The 23,738-nt window shown below is 34.2% G+C and overlaps 2 protein-coding genes across 9 annotated transcripts in view; one reads left to right on the forward strand and one right to left on the reverse strand.

The window, feature by feature from the left end:
• Positions 1–8,026, reverse strand: part of LOC106180974 (DNA topoisomerase 2-binding protein 1) — an 89,827-nt gene extending 81,801 nt beyond the window's left edge. For 5 of the 7 annotated variants that reach the window (XR_015335463.1, XM_087017614.1, XM_087017610.1 and 2 more), the window contains exons 1-7: positions 7,884–8,026; positions 3,613–3,706; positions 2,599–2,741; positions 1,647–1,692; positions 930–1,016; positions 366–473; positions 30–103 (exon numbers count right to left, since the gene is read on the reverse strand). Coding sequence is in view for 6 of the 7 variants with exons in the window: in XM_087017614.1 (XP_086873740.1) it covers positions 30–103; positions 366–473; positions 930–1,016; positions 1,647–1,692; positions 2,599–2,741; positions 3,613–3,687 (533 nt within the window). In the remaining variant the exon portion in view is untranslated. The remainder of the gene's footprint in view (positions 1–29; positions 104–365; positions 474–929; positions 1,017–1,646; positions 1,693–2,598; positions 2,742–3,612; positions 3,707–7,883) is intronic. The other 2 variants (XM_087017611.1, XM_087017613.1) reach the window with 1 other exon arrangement.
• A 57-nt stretch (positions 8,027–8,083) lies between these two features.
• The window catches only part of LOC106169605 (uncharacterized), a 29,791-nt gene continuing 14,136 nt past the window's right edge, over positions 8,084–23,738 (forward strand). The window contains exons 1-10 of one of the 2 annotated variants that reach the window (XM_087017617.1): positions 8,120–8,214; positions 8,461–8,607; positions 9,355–9,450; positions 17,808–17,851; positions 18,245–18,325; positions 18,577–18,651; positions 19,438–19,569; positions 20,775–20,850; positions 21,125–21,226; positions 21,572–21,744. In XM_087017617.1, coding sequence (XP_086873743.1) covers positions 9,366–9,450; positions 17,808–17,851; positions 18,245–18,325; positions 18,577–18,651; positions 19,438–19,569; positions 20,775–20,850; positions 21,125–21,226; positions 21,572–21,744 — 768 coding nt within the window. In that variant the 5' untranslated portion in view covers positions 8,120–8,214; positions 8,461–8,607; positions 9,355–9,365. Of the gene's footprint in view, positions 8,215–8,460; positions 8,608–9,354; positions 9,451–17,807; positions 17,852–18,244; positions 18,326–18,576; positions 18,652–19,437; positions 19,570–20,774; positions 20,851–21,124; positions 21,227–21,571; positions 21,745–23,738 lie in introns of both variants that reach the window. The other variant, XM_087017616.1, reaches the window with a different exon arrangement.

Genomic DNA, 23,738 nt, shown 5'->3' on the forward strand with positions numbered 1-23,738 from the left:
CACTTTGGTGGCACAGACATGGTACTCACTCTTGTTTACTCTTCTCCCATACTTTGTCCACCCACTGTGGCAACATGATGGCAACACTTAAACCACCGGCAACCTGGAACAAAGACGTGCAAACTCAACAGAATTAGCATAAGTTATTGCCAGTGGCTGCAAAACTAAAACACATCAATTATATGGAATTGCACAACAAATCATTTTAGGTAAACAGACATAAGTTAAAACAACCATAATCCATTTGAAAAAGCCTTCAAAATATATGAACTTTATTTTACAATGGTCCTTTTGGGGGCTTCTCCATCTGCATCATTACTAAGAAGATAATTCAGCAAACAACATTTGCTGTTCCTTAAACTTACCAAATATTTTTTTGAACCTACTTCTCCAGCCACCAGATGTGTGACACTTTGGGTGAAATTTCTGCTCACTTCCCCTCCCATTAGCTCTACTAGGTTATGGAGTCTTTCCTAGTAAAATAATGCCAAGGTCAAATAAGAGTGACAAATTGCATTAGTTTATCCTGCAAATGTTACTTTCATGGCAGAGTTTCATATATAACATTTTTCCATTATCAGTTTTAAATGATAAAAAGATTATCAATATATATCTTAACCTGTATGTATCTAAGTATTCCCTATAATAGTAATTACTGATAGATTTCCATAACATGCTGCAAAATGTTGACGATTAAGTCAACCAGTCTGCATTGTTTACAATGACCCTATGCCAAAAGCGAACTTAGTTTAGTAAACATAAAATGCAGACCATCACAATTCAGCCACCTTAAGGAGTTACTGATTACTATTTTTACTTTTGGTCATTTAAACATGAAGCCAGAAGTCCTAAAGGACCAGTAGACTGCTGTCTCAACCAGCATCTGGTTGGCTAATGTGGATTTCTCCCTCTGCAGTTCTATTGCATACCCTTTCATTTTTCTCCACTCCAGTACAACTGATCACCAGGTTCTTCATGCCTAGTGTGTATATTGGATGCTTAGCTCTTGGGGCAGCCTGGAATATAGCATAATGAAATACACTGTAAGCTAACTGGGTTCATACAGCAGCATTAATGACAAATTCAATGACTTTCAAGGACTTTTGAGGCCCTAATTCAAGTACTTTTCAGGGATTTTTTAGTGAAAATGAGAATGATTTCTTAAGATTTAGAACTGTACATCATTTCTTTACACTTTTTATTTTAACACATTGATGATGAAATATGTAAGGAATAAAACTGAATTATGTTTTAAAAGGGATTAAAGGGTATTCTACCCATCCATGAATAACCTGTCCATATTCAGGTACAAAACTAAAAGGTTTAAAATATTTGATTAAGTGATCAATTCTAATAATTATAACAATGTTTATCTGCGACTAAAATAGTTGGATTGCACAAAAACAAAAATTGTTAAATCTTGTCATTTGTTGTTTTTCAAGACCCTGGTGGCAAGTACTGTTTAAAGCCTCAAACAGAATTCAAGGTGCTGGGCTAAATTAAAGCATTTTTCAAGGCTGTATGGACCCTGGATTAATACTCAGTTATTTATTTTTTTCACCAAGAAATAAAAAAAATTGGGTGTCTGCACCATTTTACATACAGGTTTTGTGAGATTTGAGTTTCTGGTTACTAATATCTCTTACCTCAGCATTTTTCAAGCATGCCAGCAGACACTGGGGACCATATAACCTATAATAAATGAAAAGAGATAATATCATACTACTAAATTCTCTCAAGTTTCAAGAACAAAATTCAAGCAGCATTTTCATTTTGTATCATCTATCAAAATGAAATATAATTCATAGACATTCTGTAAGAATCAAGCATGGGTGAATAGGACTCAAAATTAATTGCCTTTCTTTTCTGTCCAGTTATAGATCTTGGTCCAAAACTACAGTAGCAATATCAGCATTTTGCCATCTAAAATGTCCTTCCTGCTGTGGATACAGGCAAAAGTTTTAGAAGGCTTGTTAAGGGGGTAAATGCTGGTAAGTACAAGTTTCTACTTGGCAGGAATATTCCTTGGGGCAAAGAGACGCTGTATGCATGCTAATATTAACATAAGTACAAATCATGCAAATTAGTACCAAAATATGATGAACTAGTATCATACTTTTAAAAATATTTTGCCTAAAACTAGTGCAAGTGACCAGAATGTCTTAATTACAGGAAAAAAACACATTTTGGACATCATGGAAACAATAAGTACCCATTTGGTCATCAACCCCAAGCTTAAGACAGCTGCCTGTCAACATTTTGAAATGGGCATAATTTTTTGAAGCATGACTGGACTTACAGACATGCGCGCAGCGCAATATATCAATTCTTGCTTTTTTGGAAGGTGCAAAAGTCATTGCTGGCATTGTTATGGTCATAGAAGGTAATTAAAAAGTAGACTAGTAAAGAATTTCTAAAGTGAATTCCAAAACAAAAGTCATTGGGTTGTACCGTACACTACAAAATTACCAATTATGTAAATAATCTTTAAAATTTGAAACTGATATTGAAGCAGACTTTGTAGTCTTCTTTGCAAGACAAACCTTATGTGTGTAACATTAAATTTGAGAATGTGGTTATCATTATTTAGTTATTTACCTGTTGTTCACATTCTTCAGATGTTCAAAAACCCTGCCTTCAAATGGATCAATGATGTACATAGAATCCCTCTCTCTCTGGTTCACAGCCATGCAGTCCATCTCACTCACCCATGTTGGGTCTAGCTCGGCCTCCTTTAGTGACTGGAAAAAGAAAAAGATTTTTTTGCAAAATTGAAATATGAACATAAATTAAAGTCAAAATTTCACAAAAGCAGTGCACTCTTCTCTGGCGTATGTCAGGTGCACTGATTGCCTAATCTGTCCTTGTTTGTCACCCATTTCTACCATACTCTACTACTCATACAAAAATAACAGTTTCCATAATATCAAGACCAAGCCTGGGGTAGCGCTAACACTCGCCAATTTAGCCAAATGCTAAAACTGACTTAAATTGGCTAAAGAAAAAGGGCTTGATTTGACATGTTTTAGCCAAATTATAACTATTTTGATAACAAATTGACAAGAATGTGGTGATCTGGCTAAGTGAAAAAAATTGCTAGCGCTACCCCAGCAAGCTATTAAGTAATTTTTGATCCTGCAGCTCTTATTCAAATCAGCATTTTGTCTCATGATTCGCTCGTCTAAATAAACAACCAAAAGTTATACTAACAGAGGTAAATAAAGTTTCGGAGATCTATTGCACAACTTTATGAAACGTCAGGTGAATGAAAGATTGATAATAAGATTTTTGTAATGATTTGCTGTTTTATCTCTGACAACGTGGGGGCATTATACTGGTAGCTATGAAGATCAGTCCATGTAGCTGTATGTACTTTAATTTATGTATGTTCTGTACGTCAGCATGAGTAAATGACGAAAATAATTCATGTTTTTATTTGTATCATGTAGCCTGATGTCTGACAAATTGGGGGATGCATGTTGACAGTCTCCAAAAAACAAAAAAAAAAAGGAGTGTTGTGCAAGTTTTTGTGTGGCAACAAGAAACAAAATCCTATTTTAGCCATAGTTTGCTCTTATATAATTCATAAGTTTCTATCCTGGTTTTTCTTACCTCAAAAACTACCTTTAGAGCATCAGTCGGTGCCCCATTGTCCGTCTTCACACATTTCACTTTTAGGTCAGCCATGGTTGCTTCATCACGACCACTAAAACATATCAACATTTCACTTTAGGTCAGCCACGGTTACTTCATCACAAGCACACCACGAACTCATTAACACTTGGATTACAATTCAGATTGACTGTTTCATGTTCTATAAATTTAAATCAATTTTAATCTTATGTTACGAGAACTGTCTTTGAAATATCATCTACCAAGTGTATAGAAAATCCTACAGCAAAGTATACTAACTAGTACATATTACATCAAACTATTCAAACTATTTGATCAATGCCACTGAAAAGGTAATTTGCTGCTCCCACTGTCTTTGAAAGCCATAAACCTTGTCAATTCCAATGGCAATACCTTTATAAAAGGCACGCTGCATGGGATTTATCTAAAAAAAAATTTTCTGGGAAAAAACTACTGGTGAAACATTGCTCTGCCCTAATGGATTCGATGTTTCATATCATTTTAAATTCAATAATTTAGTTCTAAATGACTGGCCTGGACAACATCTGCATTCCTGACCTTCACCAGGCATTGCACTGATTTTACTTTATAACACAAGAAAACATCATGTGTTTTTTATCATGGCCTTGTGTCATGTATTTCTAATACAAAAGATAACAACTACACTAGGCATGTTTCAGATAAACTTTAACTTGAAGGAGTTTATTGTCTTCAAGGTCTGAATTGAGAAACAAAATTTTTTGCAGGATATAAATATGACTGTGGGGCATTTTCAAATAAGTGCAGTGTACCTTTAACTGTCATTAGTTAACATTAATGGAGCACTCAGCATTGCAAATGTCTTTATTATTGAACACATAATATTGCAAAACTATGTATGACCAGCCATTGCATATGCCCTGCACTTCACCACTTTGTCAAGAGTTTATGATAATCACCTTCAAAAGTCACACCCCATGGATACCTCTTCCATTGACTGGGTGTTGACTTAATATTGATAATTAATTAACATCATGATAACAAAAGAAAATATTCACATTCATACCTGGCTTTTTAAAGGGATCCATGAAAAACTTCTTCAAATTGTTCAATAACTTCATTTGAAAAACCCCTAAGGACAGCCCCACCCTTAGTGTTACTAAACTTCTGAAGGACACATTCTTCCAGTCGGCATGACGTCACAAGATGGCCGCCACGGCCGGGCTAGGGTAAAACAATCGCCGATTCGGTAAGCCCCATTACTCCCAATGTTAAAATGATCAACTTTGATTGTCTGTATCTTTCACACCGGTAGATAATTAACCTTGACAACTGTTTAATTTTATCAACATAGGTATTTAGCGTCAAGAAATGGCCATCAAGGACCTTTTCTAGCAGTGATGCCGATTTTATCAGCGATTGAAATGCACCTCTCTTACACTGTAATTATATGAGCTGCAGTTACAGTTCTGATTGTTTTTCAGGTAAGGAGTTGCAATGGCTTTGTTATCGGATGAATCTGTCCACTGACAGCGATTGAACAGAACAGCTTACCTGGATCTTCAAACAATCATAGAGCCCTTTGAGGTGGTTTAATTGGAAGAAAGTGATCTTATCAGTTGGTGTCATTGTAGCAAATAGAACTAAAACAGATATGATCTTCACAGGTGCTGTTATTGTATTTGTCTTTGAAAAAAGGGGGCTGAAAGAAAGCTCTAATGACAATTTACTCGTCTGATTTTTACTGAAAGTACATGCCATTTTGAGAATTTTAACAAGTTTTTTCTAGTAATTTTAAATACCCATATAGCTGCAGACTGAATTGAGATTATGGACAGGAATTAAATTTTTACATACTCAATAAATCATTTAATTATTGTACTATGAAGTGTGAAAATGGCAATAATGTGCTATTGGAACATATTACTAATACTTTTTCTTCTTGATGTTGCACACTTTCAACAAGAGGATAGAACACAAGAAAGGCTATCAATGCACATGTGAACTGGAAGAAACAATCAGGTGGAGCTGTTTGCTGAGTTACATCTATTAACCCATGCTTAAGTTTACAGCAATTATAAAAAAACACTCAGCAATCAAATCTTCGTTATGGATTTAGTGTTTTTATCCTTTGGACATTACTGTTATGTTTGCTTACAGGTTTTATATCATAAAAGTTCCAATTCATTTTTACTATACAAATGTTAATTTTGAATGCAGCTTTACAGAGTATGTCAGGGAATTTTATAACTCCTTTCTTACCTTGTAAATAGAAATAAAATGTAAATTAAAAGTCAACAAGTTTTATTGTATCTTTCATTTTGCATTTTGTTTAAGAATTCAAAGTGATTTTTGACAGTTAAATATGCATTCAATTCGGATTTTTATAGATCATACTTTATATTAATATTGTGATATTGAGTCTGATTTTCTTAAAATGAAAATGAAATCACTACCTTATAAATTTATATTATTTTCTGAAAAAGACACTGAACTTTATTTAGCATCACAGTCAAAAATGATTTGTAGATTTTGACAACTTATAAAGATTTAAGTGAGGCTTTCATTCTAAAATAAAGAAAAATAGAATATTTAAAGAGCATTATTGTTGTTTTTCAAATTATTTCCAATTATGAAAACTAAGGATAAAAACTTGTAAGCTACCGGTGATTATTATCCCCCCCCTCCCCCCCTTCCCTTTCCGGTAGCATTATAGCTGAGTGAACTTGGTTAAAACTTTTTGTCTACTTGGATAATTATGAATGAATCAATTTATTCATGAAAAATCATTTTGGCAGGCCTCTAATTAATTTTTTTTTACGTTTTTGCAGATATTATAAAAGCTGAAAAAGTATTTCATAGTCTCTTCAAACATAACCCAGACAACAGTAGAAAAAGAAATTTAAATGAAAACCACAGCAGTGACAAATTAAAATTCTTTTTAAAAGCACATTAATTGCATTACTTGAGACACCTGCTTTGAACACGACAGGTGAGCAATGCTACCCAACCCCCTTTTCTAGCTTATCAAATCTTTCAAATTGAGACCTCTAAAAGCAATATGAATATAATGGTTTTCTTTGTTTAGATAATGATTTTATCATACAATAATTCTGACTGTATATTAATGAACTGGTACGTATTGGTCATAGTATCCCAGTAGAAAAAAATAGTACACCACTATTGTTGATAAAGTCGCCACTGACGCTAGAAAATCCCTTTGATGGCCATTTCCCTGAGCTAAATACATAAGTGAATATCAACAAACAGTTGTCACGCGTATTTAATCACGAATATACTCAATACAGATGATAAAATATGCCTATTACAACATGTATCTGATGTAAACTGAAATTGCAGCCCGTCAGAGGAGTGTTAAGGTATTATCGCTAATAAAATCACCATCAGCTCTAGAAAATCCTCCTGGGACCCATTGACTGAGGCTTAAAACCCAAGTGAATATGACCAAGTGATTGTCACAAGAAATTGTCCTCTGGTCTGTTTGATATGAACGATCAAACTTCGCCAATTTAACATTGAGAGTAATGGGCGCAAGCCAATGTTTTACCTAGTCCTAAAATCGAGCCTCTATCTGGCTTAGGTCATCCGGAAACGGACTGTAAGAATGCACGTCCCTGATGATAAGTTTATCAATCCTCAAGCATTCAAGTGCGTCAGTTTAATGAGATTGGAATGACAATGTTGTCAATGGGTAGCCATTATATACATGTGACCCTTTGCCAAAACGTGCACAAACCTACACGTGTCTCATTTATCTAAATATTCTCCTTACTTTTTTTTCATAGAAAATATTATTATATTGCTTTAAAAATATATGCTGAAGCGATAAAGCCACACAACTGACTTATATGCACCAATAAAGAGAAAAGTGTAAATGTTGAAAGATTTCTTTGGTATGATTGTAGGTCACACTCTTAGCTAGGCCTTTAAAACAATTAAGTTATTTTTAGTGATTACTCTAAACGTACCAACTACGTTTTAATGAAATAATTCTGATTCTCTCTTTATAGATCCTACATCAAACTAAATAAGAAAATCACAGGATTTATAAATCAGATATTGGTTTGAATTATAAGCAAAAGACGGAACGGCAAAAGACCTTATTCATTGTGTCGAATGTTCCTGTCGAAACACAAGTGCAGCATCTAAAGTAAACAATCACCTATCCCGCATTATTTTTTCAATCTTCAGTAAACTCGATTCTTTTTTCAACCTGAATGATAGTACTTCTCACAATGTACTCAACTTACCACTTCGTCCGATCAAATTTAGTTTGTTAGCTTCAAGTGGTTAGCTTCGATGTGTATTTACCGCCATTTTTAGGCCAAGGTCATGTATTTATTTCAATTGTCAAATGTGTTTGACAGTGACTATTATAAGTTTTTTTTCTGTTTTCTGTGTCTTAGAGACGATTTTTACTGCAACTTCAAAATAATGGCCCTGTATAAATATTTCTCGATTTCTCTCGTGTACGAGATTAAACTCCATCTTTGTTTCTTCAGGACCGCCTCGCCGCCTTTGTTTGTTTGACACTAAAAATGATGGGATTTCGATAAGAAGCAGACTGTCAATCTTAAATCGGTAAGCTGCTCAGAAAATTTTACGTCGAATAATACAAGTCAAGAAATTCTGGTATTCCGAAGGTTGGGTACATGTTTTTTTTTCTAAACTCTCCCGAGTCCGGAACCCAAAACAAGAAATAACGTTTATGTCTTGCTTGGTAGTGGATTGCAGACCGTACCAAAAACCTGTTACACTACTAGCTTTCGGGCAAGCAAGGTCTAAAAATTAACTATCCTTTCTGCAATCTTGCCTGATCTTTTGCAGATGAGACTAAGCAGCAGAATTCAAAGTAGGTGTCTGTTTGGCTCTCAGTTTGTTGAAAATACACCCATCAAAGACTTAAAACTTGAACGGAAAAGAAGCTCCAGTGCATCTTTTGAATGTTGAGGACGTGTTCGGGGTACCAACAGGGTATGGGAAAAGCTTGACACATGACAAGCACATGTATTGTGTTGATATCTTCAGGAGCAAATTTTTATCATTTTTTTTTTTTTTTAAGTAGTTAAGTACAGATACATTTGAAATATCTCTTTTCTTATGTAAATATAATTTATTTTTCAATTAAAGGTACACTTTATTGGTTTGAAAGTCCCTAAAATGCTTATTTTTCCCATCCACAGCTTCTTGTAAAGCCTAACATAAAAATGATTGAGGGATGAAGTGATACCTCATACTGATTGCTATCTCACCTCATAACAGAAAGCCATTAAACTGATGTTAAATGCTCAGAGATGCTTAAGCTTAACAATGAAGAATATAAATGCCAATATTTTATATTTTCACGTGGATTTTATTAATCTATTATATTTAATGTAAATATGAAATATTATGCGCAGCGCTTCAAATTGGACCTGCATTTTGTCTAGCTTATCACTCGCTTTGCAGAAATGGTTTAATTTTCCATGGCAGGAGGTTTCCCGAAACAAAAGGCATAAATATAGTGAATTGACCTATTTGTTTTTATTAGACTGTAAACTATTCTTAATATAGCAAGATGCAAGTGTATACCATTTTACTGTAGGTGACAAACAATAATTATGTTGTTTATCTGGAAAGATGGTCTCTGCAAGTAAATCCCTGCCATGTTGGTTGGAACATCAGTAATGTAATGTTCACACACGTTAATTGAAAATAGATAACCTGTTTCTCTCTTTTCAGGAGTGTTGTGAATGACCAAAGAACAAGTAATGGCTCTGCCTGTTAATTATCGTACAGCACAACAGTCTACCCCACAAGTCGCTCCTTCTTTAGCACGTAAGTACTACATACTAAATATATATTCATGAATACATCTATAGATTGGATAAATTACAGAAATATCAGTAGATGTGTGTGTTTGTGCAAGAACTGGTTATCAGTATATTCAGTTTCAGTCTCTCATTTTTAGTATGATTGTTTTATTCACCGCAGCTATCATTATTGGGACCATTCACATTGGCAAGTTAACCCCAGTCGAGTTAACTCTGATTGAATTGCAGTCAAATAAACCTAGGTTCATTCTACCCTGTACCAGGGCGACTGATAGATTTTTTACAGATATTCACAGTTAAGTCTCTAGATAGATAGATGGTCATTTTGTTTCTAAGTCACCCTGTTGAGAAATCCCATGTGGGAGCAATTATCTCTGCCTGCGCACAGAAAGCTTTGTACTAGCTCTGCAGGAGCTTCACTTCGCGATGATGTGCTAACTGCCCATTACGCAACCTGTCCAAGGCTCTGCTGAGTGCAGAAACCAATTAGGTGGTTGGAAGGGGTTTCCCAAAATAAGCCGTATCCCACAATTCCGTACTGTAGCTTAAAAAAAATGGCGACTATCACGTCAGGTGTTTTCTCCGGAAAAAAAAAAAAAAGAGAAAAAAAAGAGATGAGATGTTCTGACAATAAATACCTGGAGGTATTGTCTTTCTTATGCAATAATATAGACTCTGTTTAGTCTTTTATATGACTTACTTATTACTGACTCTTTGAAAAACGTCTCCCGCAGTTAGGATATGCTGTAGATTGGTGTTCGCTGGTAGTAGTACTATAACTACAAAGTGCAGCCTTCTACGTACGTTCGCGGTACAACATAAGTTTGATTTCATAATATCATTATCAGTGGTTTACTGACTCTCCCTTTCTTTTAGTACTTTTTATGTACAGACACAGATGTGTCTGTACATATAGCCATCATCTGCGTCTGTCGTCGCCGTCGTTGTCGTCGTGCACTTTTACCGATAACACGATAAGTGGAAAACCATTTTGCCTTTTGATTTGAAACTTGCAGAACTGATGAATATTCATAATACGCAGGTCAAGTTCGAAAATCAGCATGATCGGGTCACTCTTGGGGAATTTATGCTGTTTTTTCACTTTTTTCAACATATATGCAGCACCGATAACACGATAAGTGGAAAACCATTGTACCTTTTGACTTGAAACTTACAGAACTGATGAATATTCATAATATGCAGGTCAAGTTCGAAAATCGGCATGATTGGGCCATTTTTAGGGAATTTATGCTGTTTTTTCACTTTTTCAGCATATATGCAGCACCGATAACACAGTAAGTGGAAAACCATTTTACCTTTTGGCTTGAAACTTACAGAACTGATGAAAATTCTTAATACGCAGGTCAAGTTCGAAAATCAGCATGATTGGGCCATTTTTAGGGAATTTATGCTGTTTTTTCACTTTTCAATATAAATGCAACACTGATAACACAATATAAGAAAAACGGATTGGCCAATTGGCATTATATTCACAGGAGTGGTCAATCTTACTAAAATGCAGGTTGAGTTCGAAAATCAGCATAATCGGGCCATTATTTTAGAAGTTATACTGTTTTTTCACATTTCCTCAGATTCAATTATTAGGCATGTTAACAGTCTCATTATTGAACTAATTAGATGCGTAAAAGTGTTTGTTTGATATTTCCTGCATCTTTACAACATTGTTAGTTGATTATGTAAAAAAACATGGTAAACTTGTTATCATGTATTGTGTAATAAAGTGTCAAAAATGGAAATAAACTCATATCATTGCAGTTTGTCAGATTCAATCATCCACTATGTTCAGAATCTCAGAATGGAGGAAATTGGACATTTAACACTGTTCTATTGATACTTTTCCCATCTCATCAATTTTCTTAGTTGGTCATATAAAAATGGCAGTAAAATGTTTATTTTGTTTTATGTTAAAAAAGTGTTAAAAATGGAAATAAACCCATTTCAGGACAGTGCTGTCTTGTTTACATTTTGGCATTTTCAAGATGTGACTTTGAAGTTCCATGGGCCTGAAGACCTTTGCTTGTCATGTTTTCTGAATGTCCATGTTACTAATATTTTATTAATAACATTTGATGGTTATTATGCTGTTAAACATTATGTAACGTTGCATCAAAATTTGAAGAAACCCCTATTTAGGGCACTGCTCCTATGATGACCATTTAAGGGAAAACATGTCACTTGCTGTTCTCAAACTTACAAGAAAGAAACATGGGTCTAACATACAGCCTCAGTAGGCAATGCAGTCTGTTTGGTAAATTTTTCTGGCAATTTAACAGTTTTTTGTGAAAATTTAATTTTTCACTTATTGACATTTTCAAGGTGCGACTTAGAACCTCCACGGGCTTGAAGACCCTTGCTAGTCACATTTTCTGAAAATCCATGACACGTATATTTTATCATTTAAAATTGATGGTCATTATGCTGTTAAGCATTATGTAATGTTGCATCAAAATAGAAGAAAACACAATATTTGGTGCTGCTGCCATGATGACCATTATGGGAAAACGGTGTTACTTATTACTGTCAAACTTTCAAAAAAGAAACACAGGACTAAAATGCAGCCCGAGTTGGAAAAGCAGTCTAATTGGCTTCTTTTTCTGGAAGTTATACACTTAGTGAAATATTCATTATCTTTTTGGCATATTCATTGTGGGACTCAGAGCTCCTATGGACATGAAGCCTAATGGTAATCAAATTTTCTACATGTCCATGCTATTTATAGTCAATAATCAAAAATTGGTGATAATTATTCTATAATTTATTATGTAATGTTACATCAAAATTGACAATAATCTTTTTGCACTGCTACTGCAAACATTATGAAAAGAAAACTGTTACTTATTATTATATTTAACTTATAAGTACGATTTTTAGGATTGGCATGCAGTTCAAATTAGAAAGCCAGGTCAATTGGGTCATCATTTTTATTAAATTTATGCATTTTTTGTGAAATTTTCATTTTTCTCATTCTGGCACTTTCTAATTGAAAACTTGAACTCTGATGGGCCTGGAGCCTTATGCTTTTACTTTCATCAGTGTTACCTGTTGTGCATAATTAAAATTTTATGTTGACTGTGCAGTTAAACATAATGTATTATTGCATCAGAATTGGGCAGTCTCCTGTTTTTGTGCATTATTGTTTTCTGCTTTTTATGTACAGACACAGATGTGTCTGTACATATAGCCATCATCTGCGTCTGTCGTCGCTGTCGCCGTCGTCGCCGTCGCCGTGCACTTTTACCGATAACACGATAAGTGGAAAACTATTTTTTCTTTTGGCTTGAAACTTACAGAACTGATGAATATTCATAATACGCAGGTCAAGTTCGAAAATCAGCATGATTGGGTCACTTATAGGGAATTTATGCTGTTTTTTCACTTTTTTCAGCATATATGCAGCACCGATAACACGATAAGTGGAAAACCATTTTACCTTTTGGCTTGAAACTTACAGAACTGATGAATATTCATAATACGCAGGTCAAGTTCGAAAATCAGCATGATCGGGTCAATTATAGGGAATTTATGCTGTTTTTTCACTTTTTTCAGCATATATGCAGCACCGATAACACGATAAGTGGCAAACCATTTTACCTTTTGGCTTGAAACTTACAGATCTGATGAATATTTATAATACGCAGGTCAAGTTCGAAAATCAGCGTGATTGGGTCATTTTTAGTGAATTTAGGCTATTTTTTCTCTTTTTTCAGCATTTATGCAGCACCGATAACACCATAAATGGAAAACCATTTTACCTTTTGGCTTGAAACTTACAAAACTGATGAATAATCATAATACGCAGGTAAAGTTCGAAAATCAGCATGATCAGGCCATTTTTAGGGAAGTTATGCTGTTTTTTCACTTCTTTCAACATATATGCAACACCGATAACACAGTATAAGAAAAACAGACAGGCCAATTGTCATTATACTCACAGGAGTAGTCAAACTAACTAAAACGCAGGTTGAGTTCCAAAATCAGCATGATCGGGCCATTCTTTTAGAAGTTATGCTGTTTTTTCTTATTTCATCAGATTTAATTGTTAGGCATGTTAACAGTCTCATTATTGAACTAATAAGATATGTAAAAGTGTTTGTTTGACATTTCCTGCATCTTAATAACATTGTTAGTTGATTATGTAAAAATGATGGTAAACTTGTTATTGTGTATTATGATATAAAGTGTCAAAAATGGAAATAAACAAATATCATTGCAGTTTGTCAGATTCAATCATCTACTATATTCATTATCTCAGAATGGAGGAAATTGGACATTTAACACTGTTCTATTGATATTTTTCCCATCTCATCAATTTTCTTACTTGATCATATACAAATGGTAGAAAACTGTTTATTTTGTTTTATGTTAAAAAAGTGTTTTAAAAATGGAAGTAAACCCATTGCAGAACAGTGCTGTCTTGTTTCAGCATATATGCAGCACCGATAACACGATAAGTGGAAAACCATTTTACCTTTTCCCTTGAAACTTACAAAACTGATGAATATTCATAATACGCAGGTCAAGTTCGAAAATCAGCATGATCGGGTCATTTTTAGGGAAGTTATGCTGTTTTTCACTTTTTTCACCATATATGCAACACTGATAACATGATAAGTGAAAAATCATTTTACCTTTTGGCTTGAAACTTGCAGAACTAATGAATATTCATATTACGCAGGTCAAGTTCGAAAATCAGCATGATCGGGTCATTTTTAGGGTAGTTATGATGTTTTTTCACTTTTTTCAGCATATATGCAGCACCGATAACACGATAAGTGGAAAACCATTTTACCTTTTGGTTTCAAACTTACAGAACTGATGAATCTTCATAATACCCAGGTCAAGTTTGAAAATCAGTATGATTGGGTCATTTTTAGGGAAGTTATGCTGTTTTTCACTTTTTTCAGCATATATGCAACACTGATAACATGATAAGTGGAAAACCATTGAACCTTTTGGTTTGAAACTTGCAGAACTAATGAATATTCATAATACGCAGGTCAAGTTTGAAAATCAACATGATCGGGTCATTTTTAGGGAAGTAATGCTGTTTTTTCACTTTTTTCAGCATGTATGCAACACCTTTGTGCTATATGACGGTACTGTATGGATAGCAGTCTTTAAAATTGTCCCTTGGGTGATCACTAATTAAATTAAGGTCTATAAAGTCACTTGCCTACTCATTAATTTTCAGTTGGCCATTAAATGAGATTACATAAAACACTCCTTGAGATTTCCCTGTAAAGTCCCATAGGTTTAGCTCTCTTAACTGTGTCACAAAATTAGGATTTGGTGATAATTGTGCAGATAAATGGTGTTTAACATTGCAAATAATTTACAACAAAAAGAATGTGTTATGCCAACATGCTATAGATGAATAACAGTGCTTTATTTTTCTCAAACTTGGTGGGGTTATTAATATCAAGTTAATACAGCTAGATTAAAAGTTTGAATAGCAGCTTTATTGGAATTTTTTACGTTTTATTAAAAATTTTTTTAAAATTATTTTTCAAACACTAGCATCTTCAAGATGTGATTTTATACTCCCATCCACCAGAAGCGCTGTGCATTTTCTGTATTTTTGTATATAATTGTTATTTCTTCAGATTTAATTCTTAGGCATGTTAACAGTCTCATTATGGAACTAATAAGATATGTAAAAGTGTTGTTTTGACATTTTCTGCTTCTTAACAATATTGTTTGTTGATTATATAAAAATGACGGTAAACCTGTTATAATATTGTGCATTGTGTAATAAAGTATCATAAATGGAAAGGAAGTCATCATTGCAGTTTGTCAGATTTAATCATTCACTATGTTCAGCATCTGCAAATGGAGCAAATTGGACATTGAAAATTGTTCTATTGATATTTTTCCTATGTCAACAATTTTCCTAGTTGAACATTTAAAAATGACAGTTTATTGATCATTTTGTTTTAAAAAAGGTGTTGAAAATGGAAAGAAAATCATTTCAGTACAGTTATCCCTTGATTACATTTTGGCATTTTGAAAGTGTGACTCTGAACTTCCATGGCCTTGAAGACCTTCCCAAATCACATTTTCTGAATATTCATGATACTTTTATTTTTTTATAAAAAATTTGATGGTCATTATGCTGTTAAGTATTATGTTTTATTGCATGAAAGTTGAAGAAAACCCTATTTTGGACACTGCTGCCAGGATAGCGATTAAGGGAAAACCATGTTACTTACGATACTGAAACTTAGTGAAAAGTTTCATAAGACAGAAGTGCGCAGCTTGTGTTTGAAAACCAGTGTGATTGTTTTCTGTTTTGGGGCAATGCAGGTTTATAGAGTGCTATACTGGCATTTTCAAGTTGTGACTTGTCACTCCCATCTGCCAGGAGCCCTGTACTCTTACTTTGTAACATTTTCTGTATTTTGTTAAGTTACAAGAATGATTCTTAGGATTGACATACAGCCAAAAAAAAAAAAAAAAAAAAAAATATATATATATATATATATATATATATATATATATATATATATATATATATATATATATATATATATATATATATATATTTTTTTTTTTTTTTTTTTTTTTTTATGAGTTTAAGCAATTTTTTTTTGTGTGTAATTTTCACTGTACCTCATTCTAGCATTTCCAAAGTTAAACTCTTATCAGCCTGACACCTTAGGGACTATTTCCAGACCCTATCACGCTAACTGTGGATCGATCTATTCTCGCTAAATTGCAATCAATGTAAGTGGCTTAGTTGTCTGTCACGCCTACTGAAACTGGCATGCAAGAATCCTAAGACTCTCAAACTGAAAGCAATTTAGTGAGAAACCCCTTGGAGTTGGATTGATCCTGTTAGATTGATCTAGGTATGGGAACTTAGTCTAATGTTTGATACACATTTTACTTTCATCCTAATCCAATGTTATGCAGAATAAGAATTTGATGTTGGCTATGCAGTTACAGTAAGCATAATACATTAGTTCATCAGAATTGACAGTATCCTATTTCCTGCATTTTTATTTTCTGGTTTTTGTCTGTACATTTGACAGCTTTGCTGCCTTGTCTTAAGGTGTGACTTATGGGCCTGAAGACCTTTGATAGACAAATTTGTGTGGTCAGTCTGTTAATTCCCCTTGGGTATTCACAAGGCTAATTTCAGTGCTTTAAACTCATTTACCTAATTAAGTAGCCATTAATTGAAATTTCATAAAGCACACTTGTTGATATTTCCCTGTTAAGCTCTCTGCTAGATAACATAGTGTCCATAATAAGGAAGCAGTGAATAACAGCTTCATTAGAATTATATTTTTGTTGTTTCTATTTAATTTTTTCTCCAACACTGGCATTTTTAAGATGTGATTTTTAACTCCCATCCACCTGAGGCTGTGCACATTTTCAGTATTTCCACATAAGCAGCTGTATTGGTATTTATGTCTTTAAACACGATGTAATATTATTTTATGCACTGTCATCATTTTTCATATATAGGGACTTTCATCATGTGAATTTTAACTCTCATGGTCCTGACATTGTAATCTTATTGAAGGGGTGGATTAAGACCATATTCTGGGTCTCCTGGAAGACAGTCAGATTTTACAGTTTATATTAACGGGTTTCTGTTGGAAGACTATCAAAATGGAGGATGGATCAACAAAGATACTTTGGAATACTGTCAGAAAATATCTCTGAATCTGCTCCTGTTATTGACCATGTTACCTGTTGTGCATGATTAAAAATCAGTGTTGACTGACTGTGCTATTATAAGCATTTATTATTGCATCAAAATTGACATAATGACCTATTTTGCATCTTTTTTTTTCTGTTTTTTGTCTGTACATTTGACAGCTTTGCTGCCTTGTTATAAAATTATTTACTACGGCCAGGGAGAAAACTGTGACGTTAGTACATGCACCTGTTAAACATGCATAGTGTAGTTCTCATAAGCTAGACTGCTGTTAAAATTTTAATCCAGGTCCAAATTTGGGTTTATTAGGACTGCGGTCAGGGGTACGTAGTTCGTTCACATTAGAAAAGTGAACCCCCATAGGACATGAGTCAGCCCAAAACCAAGGTTGAAAAGTGCCAGTGTGAGTGGAGTCAGTGTAAAATTGAGTGTTTTTTAAGACACCATTCCCAGTGCAAGCACATTGATTCACCCTTATCAAAAAAAATGTTTAGCCCACGTCAGATTCTGTTGATTGTATATAGCAGCTTTGCTGCCTTGTTTCTTTAAAGATCTTCCTGCTATATGATTGTAACCTCATGTCTGGTATGTGTCCTTATTTCTCTGTTCGGAGTTTGACCTAACTTGAGTTTAAATAATGCTTTTTACATTTTATGCATTTGTTCTATTTCCAGAAAGACTTCGCCAACCATTTGGTAGTACAAACAACAGTTCACAGGTATGGTTACCTCCCTTAACATCCACATGTCTGAAGTTCATTTCTCTCCAACCTGAAAGGCCCAGAAACACACAGGGTATCCCCTGCATTCATATCAGTGAGACTTGATGCATCTGTGAAGTTTTGGGGCCCCTCAAGAAAATCTTACTAGACAGAGCCTCACTTACTTTTTTGTGGAATATTTGTCTTTTTATGTTTTTTTTTACTAAAAAAAAAAAAAATTAATGTGGTTGAGTGCTTACTAATATATTGCTGACACTAATGTTATATTGCATTTATTGAACATTGTCATGCTGCATTCAACATTTCATGTTCTGTTTAAGGATGTTGCAAAACCAGCACTTTTAGTTTTCAGGTTTTTTGCCTATACTCCATTTATTGAAACTCTTTCAGTCACAGACAAATGGTCCTTTTATCACTAACCCCCATGGAAACCCCACTTTTAATCCAGTTAAATTGGGACAGAGAGCCAGTGTGAGTGCCAATTGTTATCACATTTTCTTTACTTAATACAAATAATGAATAAACATTAATAAACCATAAAAGTCAATGTGAAAGTATCAAATCTCTGTATTATCTGTGTAACACCAGAACTCTTTTCATTTTTCTTTTGACTGTTTGATATGAACAAGTATTAAAATATATTGCATATAACCTATTTGTGTAATAGATATTATTGATAAAGATGTTATAAAATCTTTGCATCATTGACATGTTTGTTGTAGAATGATGTCCGTGTGCCAAAGGCTCCTAAGCCCCCAGAGAAACCTTTGATGCCATATATGAGATACAGCAGAAAGGTCAGTAGGCAGACATTAAGAAACTCAGTTCTTTAACAACAAAAAAAAATCATTTTATTCCATAGCCTTTTTTTTTTTTTTTTTTTTTTTTTTTTGCATTTTAATCAAACAACCAAAAATATGTATCACTAATGTTTGAGATACACTGCTCAATATTGTGGCGATTAGCAAAGACTAGATGGTTGTTAGGAAATCTCAAGTTAATACAATATTTTCATACGGCTGAAGGATTGTATAATACCATACGCCAGATTGAACTTTGGCCTATCTTCCACAATAAGAACAATAATATTTATTCTTGCAAGTTGAGTATAATTGTGAACTAAAAGAGAAGGATAAAAGTGATTCAGTGCCTTTTTAAAATAAACCATTTGTTGTGTAATTTAAACTGGCAAAGATACACCCAAAGTTATTGTTAAATAAAAAGAAATTCTGTATTGGAAATCCAAAAATGCCCTTGATTTTTACCTATGACCTGAATTTCGCAGTCAGATACACTTTCAATTTTCTAGCCCTTATGTCTCTAAAATGAGAAGAGATTATCCCATAGTGTATATTATCAAACTCCAGTAGGAAATTGTATGTTGCCTGATTTGACCTTTGTACTACTTTTTATTGTGAAATGTACTTTTCCTGTTTTTTAGGCCATATGTCTTCTAAACAAAAACATCTTGCTAATTAAAATTAGAAATCAGTTTATATGCTATGTAAAATTATGAACAGAATTCGACAGGGCCTCTGTAAGCTGTGGCATATAACAATAAGATGCTGTTTACTTTGCTGCAGGTATGGGACCAAGTGAAAGCAGACAACCAGGAGCTGAAGCTGTGGGAGATAGGGAAGATTATAGGAGGCATGTGGAGAGACCTGCCTGATATTGAAAAGCAGGAATTCTTGGATGAATATGAAGCTGAAAAGGTAGGCATTTTATTACTCATAAAGATTAATTTATATATGAAAGCGCATACTTGACTTAGTTATTCGCAGTTTTTGATGGTAACTGTTCTTTGATCCTCGCAATTGGTTCCAGTCCATTTTGACCCAAAATCCACACCTTTCATCATTCAAGTTGAAAATACCTGTGAGTTAATAAAGTGTCAACTGTTTGGTAATATTTACTTGGGTATTTGGTGCATGCCTATCATGTACATTTTCAAGAAGGTATGTACTGTCAAAATTTTTGTTGATTATTAGACTCTCATTTACCAAATTTTAGTTATAAAGATAATTACTGTTCATTTCGGTCAAAAAATGAATTTTCCTGGGGTTAACAACAATTTTCCCATACTTACCAATGGTTATTGAATCCATTTCTACATTCAAAGTCAGTCCTTGGTATTTTTTTTCTTAAAAATTTGTTTTTTTTGTAATAATCTCTTAAGAGATTATTGCAGAGTATAGCCATCTATGGAGGTCACGTGGTCTGATGGCAAAACAATTTCAGAATAATGGCTACAATTGCCGTTAATGTGGTAAAATAGAATACTTTATATTTGTATGGGTTGTTTACAATGTATTTATCATGAAACATAGATCTCATACAAAGAGTTGTTATCTCTTTAAGCTTGTTGACTTAAGATAGCCCCCTAGTCAACAAAGCCTAACAGCTAAGAAAAAAATGAGGTAAGTGGGGCCTTTAGGTTTTTTGTGAAACACGACTTACTGACGCACAGACATTATTTTGTTGGTAAGCAAATTTTTAGTCAGGGTACCTGACTTGAGTTTTTTTTTTTTTTTTTTTTTTTTTTTTTTTTTCCTGTGAAATGGGGGCAAGTATAGCCTATAACAAAAGTGAAGAAGAGACTTTTCAGCAATTTTGTAACAGACTAGAAGCGACCCTTGTGGTCAGAGAGTAGCCCAGCCATAGGAGCCTGCGTGTGCATTATTCAGTAGACCACAAACATGCAAAACAGCACCATGTCAATTTCACAATAAACTAGACCCCATAGATGCAGTATTTTTGTACTGTAGTCTGCAAGTCTTTGCTCTATTGAGCAGTTTTATAATATATCTTTGATGTAAATGAGATATTTTTTCTCTGGCACTCCTCTTTCTTACTTGTCAAAGGTCGATTACTTTTAAATGTATTTAATTCCCTTACTTTTATTACTACATTGTTACAGATTCAATACAATGAAAACATGAAGATGTACCACAACTCTCCGGTTTATCAGGCTTATGTACAAGCCAAGGGCAAAGGTAATGTGGCCACCACTGTTTGATTTATTGGATCTGTTTGTAGCATTTATTCAGTACAAATATTACAGTATGTGCAGCTGTGATTTTGTATTGATTTTGCAATCATCAGATGTTTTAATGTATGAATTTTTGTAAGCGCTCATTATATGCTCCTAAGCTTGATACTTTAAATAGCGAAGGAGCCTTGAATTGGGCTAACATAAAGCAATTTTTATGCACAGATAACAAGTAAAATTCAAATTTTTTTTTTAATCAGGTTGTTATTTTATTTCAGCTGAGGCAGCATTAGAAGAAGAACAGAAGGAACGAGAACGAGAAAGAACTCGTGGTCGGACTGAACCAAGAATTAGCATTCAGCCAGCCGAGGACGAGGATGGTGAGCTGAATGGTTATAAATGTTTACTCAGGAGATGCTTAGGATCAGATTATATTCAGAACTTTTATGCATAAATGTGCTTGTAAGCACTGGAAGCCTTTAGTTTTTGCCTGGAGGTTGATTTATCAGAAGTGTGCGTGAGTCAGAGATTGTGTTGTGCATAATTGAAATTTGGGATTGACTTTGCTGTAATGGATAATGTATAATTGAATAAAAATGGGCAAATAACCTTTTTTTTTTTTTTTTTTTTTGGGGGGGGGGGGGGGGTTATACATTTGACAACCCGTTTTTAAAAAACTTCCGACGGGGGACAGAAATATTTATTGATATCTGTTTTGTTTCCAGATTTTGATGATGGTTTCTCTGTGAAGCATGTTGCTGCAGCACGTTACCACAGAAACCACCGTCTGATCAATGAGATCTTCAGTGAGGCAGTGGTGCCAGATGTGAGGACTGTGGTCACCACAGGACGGATGGCTGTACTCAAGAGACAGGTGCAGTCTCTGCAGACACACCAGGTAACTTGTCCATACAATTTCGTATGGCATGCTTCCAAGAGGCATTTTAGGACACTGTTGAAGTGGGCTTGTAGAGTTTTGGGGCTGTTCATTTGATATACATCCGTTACAATGGCTGAAAGGCCTTTCGAAATCTTGTAGGTCACCACATGATCTGCAGACTATGTCCTGCATATAAGTGGAATGTAAGGAGGGTGCACATGCTATTAAAATCATTTTGCAAGTACCCACATCCTTGACACAAGGTTGGCAGATTGCCTGGGTATATTATTAATATGAGCACCCTAGATGTAGCAAATATATCATTTCCAAAAGGATAGATTTCTTGTTTGCACTTAGGATTTAATATATTGATATTTTTTTTTAATATCAGACATGCTTAAACTGTCGGTCTGATCGGTCATGACCGGGAAAATTTGTCTGGACCGGTAAAAAATTGGACTTGTTCGGTCCAAAGGACCAACAAGAGTTTTAAGAGCCGCAATTTTGAATTTACAGTCATCATTCGACATCTGTCACTAATAAAATTGCTGTTAAAGATAAGTGTTAAGTGAGTAGATGCATCAAATCATTGTCACTAAACCTGACCAGATGCCACCAAATAGTATAAATTAAATTACAACAATACGATTGTATTTGTACTACCAGTGTGAGCATGGTTTAAGTCCCGACCCGTCTTGTTTGGCTTCACTGGCTCCGGTTCATGTCAACAGATACAAATCACTGTGACCACCTCACCTCCTAGACTACAACAGCCTGTGTCCCCATCTCTTGGAATTAGGTCACATAAAATCTCAACTTGAACTCTGTACATTTTGGGCTCTGTTCGTGCATTTGCCTAGGTGTGACACTCTTCATTATGTACCTTTGAAAATTAAATGCTAAATATCTCCCAAATCAAGTGAAGTATGGGAAAAGATACTAAAGGTGTCAGACTGAAAGTCATATAGGACAATTTCAAACTTGACTCTGGGTTTGACCTTTATTTTAAGGTCAAATGGACCAAAATTATGGAAAATTGTTATTTTCTGCCAAAAATATTACATTTGTTTATACCAAGGTAGGTAGAGACCAGGTCAGACATGACAGTTTCATTATTTGCATCGCTAGTTTTGTTAAGAAAAAAACCATGACCTGGTGAATCCATTTACTGGTAAATCTACCAAATATTACTGTTAGAGCCCTATTGTTGTCATGAAAAGTGAAATGCTATTTATGAACAGACACAAATGTGGCTGTACATATAGCCATCACCTGTATCTGATGTCATCATTGATGTTGTCGCACACTTTCAGCGATAACACATTTGAATTTGAAATTTTGGAACTGATGAATATTCGTAAAATACAGGTGGAGTTCGAAAATCAGCATGATCAGACTATTTTTAAAGCAGCATGAGCTGATGTTAAAACTTTGAATAAAATCTGTGCATTTACAGTTAAACAGTTAAGTTCTTTTAAAATCAATGTCATGTGATTCCCAGTAGAAGTCCTGAGTAAGTAGATGAGTTGAGATATTTTGGATGCGTTGTAGTTTCTTTGTTCAGAGAACACATTTCATGTAAAACTGTTTGACCTATTATCTTAAAACTTAAAGTACTGATAAATAGACTCAGATACAGCTTGTTCTAAAACCAGCCTGATTAAATTATTATTATCATTTATTTATTTATTTCATTTGTTTATTCTTTTAAAGATATGCATTTTTTTATTTTATTTTATTTATTTTTTTGTGTGTGAGTGTGTGAAATGTTCATTTTTCAAGGTGTGACTTTGAACTTCAATGGGCCTGAAGGCCTTTGCTAGTCATTTCTAGATATCCATATACTTATTATGTCATGTTATAAAAATCTGTGGTGATAATGCTGTTTAGCATAATGTATTTTATCAAAATTTCCAAAAAAAATCTATTTTGTGCATCATTTCTGCTTTTTATCTGTACATTTGACACCTCTGCTGCCTTGTTTAAGGATACTGGTTCAATCAGTTCAATCA

This window comes from Lingula anatina, chromosome 7 (assembly GCF_051362555.1).
Source record: "Lingula anatina isolate TDL-2025a chromosome 7, LinAna3.0, whole genome shotgun sequence".
Classification (NCBI taxonomy): domain Eukaryota; kingdom Metazoa; phylum Brachiopoda; class Lingulata; order Lingulida; family Lingulidae; genus Lingula; species Lingula anatina.